This window comes from Pristiophorus japonicus, chromosome 2 (genome assembly GCF_044704955.1).
Source record: "Pristiophorus japonicus isolate sPriJap1 chromosome 2, sPriJap1.hap1, whole genome shotgun sequence".
Classification (NCBI taxonomy): domain Eukaryota; kingdom Metazoa; phylum Chordata; class Chondrichthyes; family Pristiophoridae; genus Pristiophorus; species Pristiophorus japonicus.
This window is the reverse complement of record NC_091978.1, coordinates 115,106,211-115,121,368: the sequence shown is the minus strand read 5'-3', so window position 1 is coordinate 115,121,368 and position 15,158 is coordinate 115,106,211. Positions and strand designations below refer to the sequence as shown.

The 15,158-nt window shown below is 42.1% G+C and overlaps 1 protein-coding gene across 2 annotated transcripts in view; it reads left to right on the top strand.

Moving 5' to 3' along the window:
* cspg4ba (chondroitin sulfate proteoglycan 4ba) overlaps window positions 1–5,436 on the top strand; it is a 177,102-nt gene extending 171,666 nt beyond the window's left edge. For both annotated transcript variants that reach the window (XM_070868753.1, XM_070868745.1), the window contains one exon: window positions 1,580–5,436. In XM_070868753.1, coding sequence (XP_070724854.1) covers window positions 1,580–3,612 — 2,033 coding nt within the window. In that variant the 3' untranslated portion in view covers window positions 3,613–5,436. The remainder of the gene's footprint in view (window positions 1–1,579) is intronic.
* Window positions 5,437–15,158: the final 9,722 nt, after the last annotated feature.

Sequence of the window (15,158 nt, the reverse complement as noted above, 5' to 3'; positions counted from 1 at the left end):
CTGTCCAGGGTCCCAAACACTTCTTCCAGGTGAAACAGCGATTTACTTGTACCTCTTTCAATTTAGTATACTGTATTCGCTGCTCACGTGCGCTCTCCACTACATTCGGGTGACCAAATGCAGATTGGGTGACCACTTTGTGGAACACCTCCGTTCAGTCCATAAGCGTGACCGAGCTTCCGGTCGCCTGTCACTTTAATTCTCCGCTCCACTCCCATTTTTATCTCTCCATCCTCGGCCTCTTACACTGTTCCACTGAAGCTCAACATAAGCTCGAGGAACAGCACCTACTTTACAACCTTCTGGACTCAACAATTTCAGACCATAACCTCTGCCCCTATTTTCTTTCGCATGACAGCTGTTGATGATTCTGCCATTTCCATTTACACCTCATCTAGACTCATCTTTTGTTTCTTAACTTGCTCCATTACCATCTCCTTTTTCCCTGGACCATCATCCCTTGTGTCTTTTAGGGGACGAAATTGCCCCGCGTTGGGTTTGGGATGCATAATTTGAATTATCAGAATTTATATCGACCGGCGGCAGCAGCACGGCGGGAGCACGATGCTGTGAGTCAGCGCCGCGCTGATGACGTCAACGTGACACTGCGAAGCCTAGGGTCGCCTCCGTGGCACCCACTGGCATCTAAGAGGGGGTGTCGAGCTGCCTTTTCACGGCTGACAATTAAATTAAGATGGTGGCCGCGGCGCTAGACCCTCCCCTCTAAGAGGCGATAATGGGGTAGTAAAGCCTTTCCGACCGGGGCAGGTGGGATGGTCTGACCCATCCGAAATTGCCCACTGGCCGGGGATGGCGGAAAGCGGTTTCCACCTCGCCCTGTGCTCCCGCCCCGTCAGGCACGCGCCCATCCCTTTCCACCCCGCGAGGGAAATTGCCCCGCAGGAGCGGAGCCACCGCTGCTCGGTGCCCCGGACAGCTTTTCCTGGTGGGAAGCTGCCAGTGGCTGGGCGCCACATCCACCCTGCAAGGGGAAGATGCATCACCGCAGCCGCCATTTTATTTTAATTGTCGGCCAACTCTGAAGTCGGCTCGACAATGGCGGCCACAGGTTCGGCCGGGCCGCCAACAGACAACCTGGCACCCCTTCTTGACCAACATCAATCCCTTAATTCTTCTCTTCTTAGCCTTCCCTGATGGCCCAGTGGGCACTACTAAAGTGGCTGCAGAGCTCGCCCTCCCCTTTAACTGACGTGCTCATGACACCGCCCGCCTTCAGTCCCACTCCCGATGCACTTCCACCCCTCAGCCGCCCTAAACACCGCCGCAACAAATTAAAATACAAAAAGAGAGCAAATATTTTTGCAGCTTTTTGCCCTCGGTGTCAAGGATCCCTTAGTTAACACCACTAAAACTAGTCATTTATCTCATTGCAGTTTGTGGGGCCTTGCTGTGTTCAAATTGGCTGCTGCATTTGGCAGCATATCAACAGTGACTCTACTTCAAAAATAATATTGTGCTGGGCTGTTCTTAGGCTGTGAAAGGTGCTATATAAATGTAAAGTAAAGTGTAACTCTGCATAATTTGTTTTACTTAAGGTGGTCTTTGTTTTCCTCAACAGGTGCTGTTGTTACAGAAGGTGAAAGGATACTAATTGACAAATTCAAGCTGGATGCTTCAAACCTAATGGTGAAGCTTCCAGAGTCCAAACGCTCACTGTATGAAGTATGGTATCAAGTAATATCTTTGCCTACCCATGGTGTGATTGTTGTTGGTGAGCGTAACATTACCAAGCAGAAACCCTATTTTTCTCAGTTTATTGTTAATAAATATGGAATAACTTACTTACATGATGATTCAGAAAGTCGTACGGATAATTTTACCTTTGCTGCATGGTTAAACCTAAAGAGCAAAGTTGCATTAAGGCCCTTGAATGACAGTGAAGTGGTAGAAGAGATGTTCAATATTACCATTACCCCTATTAATGATCAGCCACCAGAATTGAAAACCAAAGCTCCCAGTTTGAAAGTAGTACAGGGTTACAATGCTGTACTTAATTCAGACCATATAAATGCTGTAGATTTAGATAATCTACCAGAAGAAATCAAATACAGCATTATCAGTGGACCCAATAATGGCTATGTGGCAACAGCAGAGAACTTGAATATATCGATCAAGCATTTCACACAGGCTGATATCAATGATGGTAAAATTTGGTTTGTTCAAGATGGAAGCTCATCATCTGGTGTTTTTTACTTTAGTGTCACTGATGGTAAACACCGGCCATTATACAAATTGTTTAATCTGGAGGTTATACCTATTATGATCAAGCTTATAAACAACACTCAACTGGAAGTTCAACAGGGGCAAAGTATTTCTGCCATCACCAATGAACACTTGGCTGCAGAAACTAATGGGAAAGTTACAGCGATAAGTTATGAAATTACTAGCCCTCCACAATTTGGACATATTTTGATTGGAAACAAAAGCGTGACTTTGTTTGAGCAGGAAGATCTTATGCGAGGACATTTGACTTATCACATGAACAACCTCTCTGCATCACATGATACTTTTGAGTTCACAGTGATGACTTCTGAAGGTAATGTGTCTGAGCAGGTGGTTAACATTACAGTAAGGCCTTTATTGAAAATGGCAGAAGACTTTAAGATTCCCACTGGAACTACTTGTCAACTTGGAACAGATGTGCTGGATGCAAGCAAATTGGCTAACCAGACCGGGAGTGTTCCCAAGTTTGAAGTAAAACGATTACCAACCCATGGCAGATTTGTGAGACCAAGCCACATGGTCAGAGGTCGCAGAGAAGCTGCAAAAATATTTACTCAGAAAGATATCGAACTAGGTCTTGTACTGCTTGAGGTTGAGGCCAATATGACTGGAGTGGACTTATTGAATGACTCCTTTGCATTTGTTTTGACAGCAAATAATGTGCAACCAGCTGAAGGCACCTTTCTATACAGCATTATTCCATTTAATGGTTCTAAAGTACAAAACATCACATTAAATGAAAATCCACCTCTTCTCAATTCAACATCTACTTCAGGACAGTTACCACTGGGAACTCAAACAGAGATGCCCACTATAATGCCTACTGAAGCTGTGCCACGGTGGCGAAACAAATCTCGCTGGGGAAATCGCAAAAGTAATACTTCTGCCTCTGCCCCAGATGTGACACTAGCAAGCTTTGTACAACAGACTACAATAGAACCAGTCAATGGAAAGCCTGTTGCTCAAGCCATTCAGCTTTCCGGCTCTCTTCATATAATTTTACCCCTAGCTTTTCTAGCAGTTTTGCTCATCGTGATCATCATTGTTGTAATTTTGATGAAACAGAAGAAAAAACCGAAGCACAGACCTCTGATAAGTAATTGTCCCAATAATAGTGGAACAAACAGTCCAAGCTTTCAATCAGTAGAGAGGAGCCCGACAGTTCCAGCTGTCACAGTCACCCGCCTTAATACAAGTAGCGCCTTGAGTCCTTCACCAATAGAAAGACTTAACCAAATGGTCACAACAGCCACCAGTTCAAAAGAAACCTCAACTCTACTTTATAATTGTAATCAGATTGATGCAGAAATGGTGCACCATTGTCGCACAACCAATCCAACCTTGAGGCATAATCAGTACTGGGTATAACAAAGCAAGAGATTAGCTACTACCTGTAAACTTTGCTGAATTACAGGGGTGGGCAGGGGATTTTAATCTAAGAAAACAGATGGATTGTGGCCGTGTGGGCAGTTGAAGTGTGTTAAAAATCGGAATCCCGACCTGAAATTGCCTCCAACCTGCCCAGTTCCAGTTTTAACGGTGGCAGGATGGGGGAGGAGGGCAGCCAATCAGCTGCCAGGAGGTGGGTCGTCTATTTAAATGTTATAATGACGTTGGAAGTCTCTTCTTTAACCACCATTTTGTCTTTAACTTTAGCTGGTCAGGGTTTGTATACCTCCTGAAATCCACCAGCTAATGTAAGGCGAGGACATCTGGATCCAGGGGATAAGTGCCTTTACATTTACTTCCTGAATCCAGGGTCCCTAATTAACCCACCCCCACAATTGGAGACCCCTCCCCCCCTTCAAGGCCTCCACCCCGCCGCCCCCCCACCAACTCCTCGGCCCTCCCCATGCTGCTCCTCCAACCACCGATCCTTTTCGTACCCCAAATCCTGGTCCGGCCGACTCCCGGCCCCCAATCTTCTTGCCACTCCCAGCCACCCAACCCCCTTGATCTTCTTCCTGGCCCTGCCACCCTCAATCTTCTGCCCAGCCTGACCCTCGATCATCTCTTGCCCTCCACCCCCTCGTCGATCTTCTTGCTGCATCCGGCCACCACACAATCGCTCCCTCCCTCCCTCCTCTGTGCGGCCTAGTGCCGCAGGCCTACCCGCCCGGAGCTAGCCTGCCTCTCAAACTGGCAGGCTACAGGTTGGAAACAGAGGCTTCCCGTTCAAATCAGGCCGTGCCGTTAAAGTCGGCAAGGTCTGCAGGAAACCTGTTCTCCCGGGTGGCCCGACCACCTCAGAAGCCCCACACCCCCAACCCATCTGTAAAATTCAGCCCATAGAGTGTAAGACAGGCAAACATTTGACATAATCCCACTCAGTGTTCACTTTTACAGCAATTATTCAGAACCTGAAAGTGACTACACAGCATCTTTGCAACTTGCACTGCTAAAGTAAGTTTTGAAATATATATTTTTTAAATTAAGAAGTTACAATGTATTTTAAAATCAGTATTTTAACATTATGCAATGAAGTTTTGAAATCAGATGCTCCTTACCTTAGATTCTATGGTGCTGAAATTGCCGCTTTTTATAGACCCATTAATGCCTCCGGGGGTCGCTAACAGGGCACAATGGCATTTTCGCCTGTGAGAGGGGTCACTAGCGCCTCCAGGGAAATTGCTCCAGAGGTTTGGGGGGGCGTGGCCCCCTTAACGCCCTGCGGGGAAATTGTCTCACCTGGCGCAAGCGGATATCAGCATCGACTGCGTCCCTGGTGGCCCGGTAGGTGGATGCTTCGCGCAGTGCTGGCCTGCTCCACATGACGTTGGACTCAGCGCGCATTGCTAACCTGGGAGCACCCCTCAAAGGAAGCGGAGCACCGGAGACACACAACGCTTCCTTTGAGGGGCGCACAGCCCAATTCCATGTCGGGTTCAGGACTTCCGAGCCGGGCGCAGGCAGTCCCGGCCCCGGAAGGTTAACGCTCCCAATCGGGGCAGAGGGCAATTTCCAACGGTATGCCTTTTCAGTAGACCCATTGCCAAAGAAATTACATTTGATCCCTTTTCAAAATCTAGATGTGCTTAATTTAACTGCACTTGATAATTCTATGAGACCCATATAATTAGCTGAAAATTAAAAAAATAATAATTTTAAGATCAAGTCAACTTGATTTTGAAGACTTAGAAGAAACATTGAAAATTGAGATTTTCATTTAAAATTAGTTGGCTTCCATTTTTTATTTTACTAGGTAGTATCTGTAACAACTATGCAATAAATGAAATACAGGTATTAGCACTTCAAATGTTTGGTGCCTTCATTTTTTTATGGAGAGGGCTGTTTATTTGTAATATGCTTATAAAGTTAAGGGATGGGCAGGACTGGGGAATGGAATATTTTCTCAATTTTTTGTCACTATGTATCAGCACCAAGTACTCCAAGGTCCATGTATAGTTCAAGTCAGATACAGAGCAAAAAACTGTAGTCCAATTCAACAATGTCCATTAACATCCACTTTTGCACCAGTATGACTTTTTCCAATTTCAGATTAAAGGAATACAAGTGGCATTTTTAAACACATGATTAATACACACTATTGAAAAATGAAGAATATGTGAGGGCAGTTTACTTTCAGCTGTATTTAAAAAATAAGTGTGTTACTTTATCAGTTAGAAGAACATACAACATAAGAACATAAGAATTAGGAACAGGAGTAGGCCATCTAGCCCCTCTAGCCTGCTCCGCCATTCAACAAGATCATGGCTAATCTGGCCGGGGACTCAGCTCCACTTACCCGCCCGCTCCCCATAACTCTTAATTCCCTTATTGGTTAAAAATCTATCTATCTGTGACTTGAATACATTCAATGAGCTAGCCTCAACTGCTTCATAACCCTCTGGGAGAAGAAATTCTTTCTCAATTCGGTTTTAAATTGTCTCCTCCGTATTTTGAGGCTGTGCCCCCTAGTTCTAGTCTCCCCGACCAGCGGAAACAACCTCTCTGCCTCTATCTTGTCTATCCCTTTCATTATTTTAAATGTTTCTATAAGATCACCCCTCATCCTTCTGAACTCCAATGAGTAAAGACCCAGTCTACTCAATCTATCATCATAAGGTAACCCCCTCATCTCCGGAATCAGCCTAGTGAATCATCTCTGTACCCCCTCCAAAGCTAGTATATCCTTCCTTAAGTAAGGTGACCAAAACTGAACGCAGTACTCCAGGTGCGGCCTCACCAATACCCTATACAGTTGCAGAAGGACCTCCCTGCTTTTGTACTCCATCCCTCTCGCAATGAAGGCCAACATTCCATTCGCCTTCCTGATTACCTGCTGCACCTGCAAACTAACTTTTTGGGATTCATGCACAAGGACCCTCAGGTCCCTCTGCACCGCAACATGTTGCAATTTCTCCCCATTCAAATAATATTCCCTTTTACTGTTTTTTTTCCCCAAGGTGGATGACCTCACACTTTCCGACATTGTATTCCATCTGCCAAACCTTAGCCCATTTGCTTAACCTATCTAAATCTCTTTGCAGCCTCTCTGTGTCCTCTACACAACCCGCTTTCTCATTAATCTTTGTGTCATCTGCAAATTTTGTTACACTACACTCTGTCCCCTCTTCCAGGTCATCTATGTATATTGTAAACAGTTGTGGTCCCAGCACCAATCCCTGTGGCATACCACTAACCACCGATTTCCAACCCAAAAAGGACCCATTTATCCCGACTCTCTGCTTTCTGTTAGCCAGTCAATTCTCTATCCATGCTAATACATTTCCTCTGACTCCGCGTACCTTTATATTCTGCAGTAACCTTTTGTGTGGCACCTTATTGAATGCCTTTTGAAAATCTAAATACACCACATCCATCGGTACACCTCTATCCACCATGCTCGTTATATCCTCAAAGAATTCGAGTAAATTAATTAAACATGATTTCTCTTTCATGATTCCATGCTGCGTCTGCTTGATTGTACTATTCCTATCTAGATGTCCCGCTATTTCTTCCTTAATGATAGTTTCAAGCATTTTCCCCACTACAGATGTTAAACTAACCGGCCTATAGTTACCTGCCTTTTGTCTGCCCCCTTTTTTAAACAGAGGCGTTACATTAGCTGCTTTCCAATCCGCTGGTACCTCCCCAGAGTCCAGAGAATTTTGGTAGATTATAACGAATGCATCTGCTATAACTTCTGCCATCTCTTTTAATACCCTGGGATGCATTTCATCAGGACCAGGGGACTTGTCTACCTTTAATCCCATTAGCCTGTCCAGTACTACCCCCCTAGAGATAGTGATTGTCTCAAGGTCCTCCCTTCCCACATTCCTGTGACCAGCAATTTTTGGCATGGTTTCTGTGTCTTCCACTGTGAAGACCGAAGCAAAGTAATTGTTTAAGGTCTCAGCCGTTTCCACATTTCCCAATTAATAAATCTCTCTTCTCATCTTCTAAGGAACCAACATTTACTTTAGTCACTCTTTTCCGTTTTATATATCTGTAAAAGCTTTTACTATCCGTTTTTATGTTTTGTGCAAGTTTACCTTCATAATCTATCTTTCCTTTCTTTATTGCTTTCTTAGTCATTCTTTGCTGTCGTTTAACGTTTTCCCAATCTTCTATTTTCCCACTAACCTTGGCCACCTTATACGCATTGGTTTTTAATTTGATACTCTCCTTTATTTCCTTGGTTATCCATGGCTGGTTATCCCTTCTCTTACCGCCCTTTTTCACTGGAATATATTTTTGTTGAGCACTTTGAAAGAGCTCCTTAAAAGTCCTCCACTGTTCCTCAATTGTGCCACCGTTTAGTCTGTGTTTCCAGTCTACTTTAGCCAACTCTGCCCTCATCCCACTGTAGTCCTCTTTGTTTAAGCATAGTACGCTCGTTTGAGACACTACTTCCTCACCCTCAATCTGTATTACAAATTCAACCATACTGTGATCACTCATTCCGAGAGAATCTTTTACTAGGAGATCGTTTATTTTTCCTGTCTCATTACACAGGACCAGATCTAAGATAGCTTGCTCCCTTGTAGGTTCTGTAACATACTGTTCTAAGAAACAATCTCGTATGCATGCTATGAATTCCTCCTCCAGGCTACCCTGTGCGATTTGATTTGACCAATCGATATGTAGGTTAAAATCCCCCATGATTACTGCCGTTCCTTTTTCACATGCTTCCATTATTCCCTTGATTATTGCCTGCCCCACCGTGAAGTTATTATTTGGGGGCCTATAAACTGCGCCCACCAGTAACTTTTTCCCCTTACTATCTCTAACTCCACCCACAATGATTCAACATTTTGTTCATTAGAGCCAATATCGTCTCTCACAACTGCCCTGATATCATCCTTTATTAACAGAGTTACCCCACCTCCTTTCCCTTCTTGTCTATCTTTCCGAATCGTCAGATACCCCTGTATGTTTAATTCCCAGTCTTGGCCACCCTGCAACCACGTTTCTGTCATGGCCACCAAATCATACCCATTTGTAATGATTTGTGCCGTCAACTCATTTACTTTATTTCGAATGCTGCGTGCGTTTAGGTAGAGTGTTTTAATACTAGTTTTTAAACCATGATTTTTAGTTTTGATCCCTCCTGCAGCCCCTTTACATTCAGTGGCCCTTTTTGTTTTTTGCCTTGGGTTTCTCTGCCCTCCACTTTTGCTCATCTCCTTTCTGTCTTTTGCTTTTGTCTCCTTTTTGTTTCCCTCTGACTCCCTGCATTGGTTCCCATCCCCCTGACATATTAGTTTAACTCCTCCTCAACAGCACTAGCAAACACTCCCCCTATGACACTCCGGTTTGTACTGGTCCCACCTCCCTCAGAACCGATTCCAATGCCCCAGGAATTTGAATCCCTTCCTGCTGCACCACTGCTCAAGCCACATATTCATCTGAGCTATCCTGCGATTCCTACTCTGACTAGCACGTGGCACTGGTAGCAATCCTGAGATTACTACTTTTGAGGTCCTACGTTTTAATTTATGGGGATGAAAATCCTATCTTCACTAATTTTAATAGAAAAACTAGGCGTGTGTATAAAGTGGTGAAATATTGCTTCTTCACACATTTTTGCTACAATTAGCAAAGACGGGAGTTTCTTTCCTCAACTTGTTTCAAATTATGGATTTTTTTAAAACACCGTAATTTTTTCCATTGATATATATTCAAAAAATTGAAATACTGGACTGGGATTAATTTTATCAATCTTAGCACTGTACCTAAATATCTGAAGTGTTCTTATCTGTGCTGCTTATTACAATGATTGTACAATGACCCTATTGGGAAAAGATATTGCTATACCATACGCAATATTTCTACACTCCTTTTACGCTCCAGAAATTAGGAGTGGATTTTTACAATGTCATGCCATAGAGACTGCAGGAACTTGTAATGTCTTATTTATGCACTGCCTGTTTTCCAGTGATCTAGGATCCAGAGTAAATTAGTCAGTGTTATGCCACCCTGTATAATTTTGAATGAATAAAAAAATTGTTACATATACTTGTCTACCCCTTAAGACCATTTCACACCGTTTTTGAGAAATAACTTGAACATTTTCTAATCCTCCAATTCTGGCCTATTGAACATCCCCACTTTCAATCGCTCCACTATTGGCAGCCGTGCTTTCAGCTGCCAAGGCCCTAGGCTCGGGAAATCCCTCCCTAAACCTCTCTCCTTGTCTATCTCTCTTTCCTCCTTTAAGACATTCTAAACCTACTTCTCTAACTAAGCTTTTGGTCATCTGCCCTAATATCTAATTATGTAGTTCTGTGTCAAATTTTGTTTGATAACGCTCCTCTGAAGCGTTTTGGGACATTTTACTACATTAAAGGCGCTATATAAAGACAAGCTGTTATTGTTGCCACAGAGAGAGAAGGTCCTTTCGATTTCAAGTGCTGTATGAGAACATTCCTCCCACGTGACAATGTAAAATCACGGCAAAAAACTTTAAATTGGTTTAATGAGTATTGAGTAACCTCTATTTCACATTGCCAAACTAAATTGATTTTTTTTTTCATTTGTTTTTCAATTTTATTCATGGATTAATTTCTTGTACAAGTAACAGTTTTATTTTATTTGTCCTTAGGATGTGGGTAACACTGACAAAACCAATTTTAAAAATATATATTATCCATTCCTAATTGCTCTGAGTAGATGTCAATGGCCTTGAACTGCTGCAGTCCTTCTGTTGATGGTGCTTCTATAGTGATTTTAGATAGGGAATTACAGGTTTTGACTCATTGACGATGAAGGAACAATGGTATATGCCCAAAATTAGAATGGGATGTGACTTGGAGGGGAACTTGGAGGTGATAGTGTTCCCACACATCTGCTGCTCTTGCCCTTCTAGGTGTATGGATTTGAGGGTGCTGACATCAGCCTACCGATCCATGGCCAATATAGGCTGTCTTCAGAAGCTAAGCTCTGTTCGGCAAGCTTTTGTTAAAAACAGCACATCTTAACATTTCCACTTTCCAAATTGCACCTTTTATATTTTGGCACACTCCACCTTATGTGCAATCCTATATTTAACGGCACTGGATATTTTTAATTCAGCTGAGAGTTATGGGTAGCGAAGTTCTTTCAGATTCCTCAATATTCTGCTGTTTTCATGTGCAGTCGTTGAAATTACCTATTCAATTTGATACTGAACATTTTTCTATCAACTTTGAGAATATCAAAGTTAGCAAGAAATGTGCTTAGCAACTATTAGATTGTAACATACATGTATATAGTGAGAAGAAGGTAACCTGCTTTTCACCACAGAGCTTGTTGCTTTGCTACGAGTGGAGAGTAATCATTTGATTAATAATTAAGGAAATGTGAACGTCCTAGTGTAATGGCGATGTAATTCACTGGATACAGTTTAATGTACAATATGTTTCCGTCGATGTTCTTACATTTTATCTGAAAGGATAAGGCCGAAAGTTCAGGACACCACAGGTTAAAAGGAGTAGGTGGAAGACATAAGTAACTTGAAGTAGTGGTTTAGGTGACACCAAGCTTGGATTTTAACATCCAAATCGATTGTATGACATGGAGAAGACTTCAGAAAGTAAGGAGTTTGAAAGTTTTGTGGTCCGGGGAGAGAATGAGTTAAAGTTGAAGTTGATGCAATGAACCTTGATGTTAATGCTGTCAGGAATCAGGAGGGTGAAGAACATATAGATACATAGAACAATACATTTGAAACTAAATGGAGAGTATTCAGAGGAGTAATAACCATAGTAGTATTGATAAAACAAAACGAAGAAAGATTATTCAGGGAAGAAAGTTTGAAAGCTAGAGATAAGAGGATTGCTTATGAGAAGACCAGTTTTTCTTTTATTAAACTTTACAGAGAGTTATTCTTCCAATGGCTTAATAGGTAACTGTGATATGTGGTGTGATGCTAAGTCATACAGACCAGAAGGCTCTAAGTTCTGTCTCTTGAGCTATGTTAGCCATAACACCCCTGAGGTATGAGGTTCTGGAGGGCAACTGGCACCTGTTAAACTGTAGCCCAACAAAATTACGCATCTTTTTACAGGAAGAGGTGGATCAAAGGAAATATGCCAAGCAGTTTAGGCAACACCAGGGTGTTCTGTGCCCATCTGTTAGTACCTACGCACCCATATCTATAGACAAGTGCACCTACCTTGCTTTGGATTCCCAAGGAAGGCGTCCATAGCAGATCCAATGACATGAAAATTACATTTGAAAGCTTGACCAACCACAATGCTAGCTGACTCTTTGGAGGCACCCCAATCACAGTATGGATTAAGTTGTCATATTAAGCTTTCTCTTGGAGAAGAGTGTGAAGTAGTGGAAGAATTGCAGGCTGATTATCAGTTTGACAGGATGCGACGTGATCACTCCTTCCATGGCAGTAACCATCATATAGCAGCCAATAGGGTAGTTCGTACTATACAGTGGAAGGGTTTTGTGGGATCCCACATCCCATACCTGTATCGGAAAATCTACCTAATGTCTTCAGGACTAGAGGCTGAAGCCTAAACCAACCTCCATATAATATTGTTGGTAGGTAAGGGCTTAGTCTAGAATATTAACAGAATTGCTTGGTTTTCCTGGGAAGGTTTGGCTCTGCTGCACACTTCATGCATGCTTCTTAAGAAAATCTGCAGATCTAAAGTTCAGATGCAGCCCATAAATGATCAATTGTTAATTCACCAGTGTACACAAAATCGGCAGTCACAAAACCAAAATGTAAACTGCAGCAGTTTGAGAATCAGGCTTTATTAGCAGAAGGGTGCTGCTTCTGATGATTCCAGAACTAGATTTGTTGAACTTCTAATGAAAGCAACAGATTAAACCTATCGTAATCCTTAACTGTGTAAATAACACAAAATATAGTATATATTCTAAGTGATTAAAAAAAAATCTTATTTATCTTTCTGAAATTCCAATAGCTTATGTACATCTTTAAACTAACCTGAATGGTGGTCAGTGACTTACTAGTATTTTACTTGGTTCATTTGATGCTTTCAACAATCTGGGTCAATGTAGATGTTTGAATTGGCACTCGATTACATCAGATTTCTTACAGAATTGTTCTTGTATTATTTGTAAGCAACATAGGATGGAAATTAATCCTAAGAATGAGTTACCTCACAAATTGATATGTACACTACACAGTATCCTTTCCTTTTAATATTAAACAAAGCCTTGAATCAAGGTCACAGTTATCATTTTTTGCTATGTCTACTAGACAGAAGGACATTTACTTTTCTTCACCTTCTCATTTAAAATATTTAGTCAGCGTAATTTTGCATTTGTTGTTTGGAATGTGTCTTAATGTACAAGTTAAACATAAATTTCATCTGGTCCTGTAATTTTTTAAGAACACGAGCTTATTATGGTATTATCTTTTATATGTTTTTAAATAAAGGAATTGCATAAATCTGTTCAATGAAACTTAATTTTGTAACAATTTAACATCATATACTATATATAAATGATATTTTGTCCCTTGCCAGCTATAAGGGGAGATCTCTGTTTCAGTTCTCACTGTTGCCTCTTTAGCTTTGCTGCTTGAGCTGGCACAGACTGGTATACAGTTTGCTTTCGGAGCAGATCTCCATCTGTACAGGAAATGGTGTTCTGTGGTGTGGGAGTCCTTATGGTTCCTTTGTTCCTTTCGAGCTAGAGCTCTGTGCTTTACCGCCAGCCCAGCCCAGCCCAGCCCAGCCAAAGTACTTCTTAGCAAAATTGAAAAGCAATAGAGCCTTACAAACAAGAAATAAAGGGTACATGAGTGATAACTCTCCAATTATCCAATTAACTATCTTTATTGACAAAGAAGATAATCCATACCAAGAAAATAATCACAATATCAATATACTTTGGTAATCAACTGTCTTTCACTTTTGTGGTAAACTCCGAATTTGTCCTTTATACAGTGATTCAAATTGAAGCTCTTTGACAAGATCAACCAAACAGAGATTATCAAGAGGCATATGAATAATATGTATAGATTATCAGAGGCAGAATTGCCTCTTTGCAGAACTTATTAAAACTTTTAATTTATATTTTGAGCCTCACCAGTCAAATGTAAGAACAGTAAATTCTGTGCAGTTCAAGTTAAGGGAAGGAAGTGCCGGGGTGAGGAACTTACTTGCACCAAAGGTTAGCATTAAATCAATCCAGATTAAACTAGTCATCTGATAGTCAAATGCTTTCTCATCTCTAGCCTCCAATCTCCAACATAGAAAATAGGTGCAGGAGTAGGTCATTCGGCCCTTCGAGCCTGCACCACCATTCAATAAGATCATGGCTGATCATTCACCTCAGTATCCCTTTCCTGCTTTCTCTCCATACCCCTTGATCCCTTTAGCCGTAAGGGCCATATCTAACTCCCTCTTGAATATATCCAATGAACTGGCATCAACAACTCTCTGCGGTAGAGACACAACTTTACTAGTCTCTCTCTATTACTGACTGTATTGAGGTCAGTGCTCATCTTAACTTTCCTGCTTGTTCCTTCTGAATTCTAAATACACAGTCCTACAGCTCTTCCTCCTCACTACATTCTCACTAAAATTGAGTGATTCAGATCTCCTCCTGCTCTAATATTCTTTCCCAGGACTTCTAAACTGTGGAACACATTGGTGTAGAAATTGGTATGCATTGTGCCTGTTTTACACCCAAAGCTGATCAATTTAGCAGTGAGACGGCCTGCACCCAATCTATGCAGGCGTTCGGCTCACCCATTTTTTTTAGAAGAGTTTATTTCCAATGAGTGGGGCAGACATCAGGACTGCCCTGCTCAGGATTCTTCAGCAGCTCCTCTGGCATCAACTAAAGGTAAGGTTTTCAAAAAAATACTCCTTTTAAAAAGAAACGTTCCTGTGGAGCCAGGAAGAGCAGGAGTGCACCCGAGAACAACAACCTTAATTTATATAACGCCTTAAACATAGTAAGGCATCTCAAGATGCTTCATAGTAAGACATCCCAAGGGAAATTATGCTTGACAAATCTTCTAGAATTTTTTGAGGATGTAACTAGTAGAGTGGACAAGGGAGAACCAGTGGATGTAGTTTATTTGGACTTTCAAAAGGCTTTTGAAAGGTCCCACACAAGAGATTGGTGTGCAAAATTAAAGCACATGGTATTGGCGGTAATGTATTGATGTGGATAGAGAATTGGTTGGCAGACAGGAAGCAGAGAGTCAGGATAAACGGGTCCTTCTCAGAATGGCAGGCAGTGACTAGTGGGGTGCTGCAGGGCTCAGTGCTGGGATCCCAGCTATTTACAATATACATCAATGATTTAGATGAAGGAATTGAGTGTAATATCTCCAAATTTGCTGATGACACTAAACTGGGTGGCGGTGTGAGCTGTGAGGAGGACGCTAAGAGGCTGCAGGGTGATTGGACAGGTTAGGCGAGTGGGCAAATGCATGGCAGATGCAGTATAATGGATAAATGTGAGGTTGTCCATTTTGGGGGCAAAAA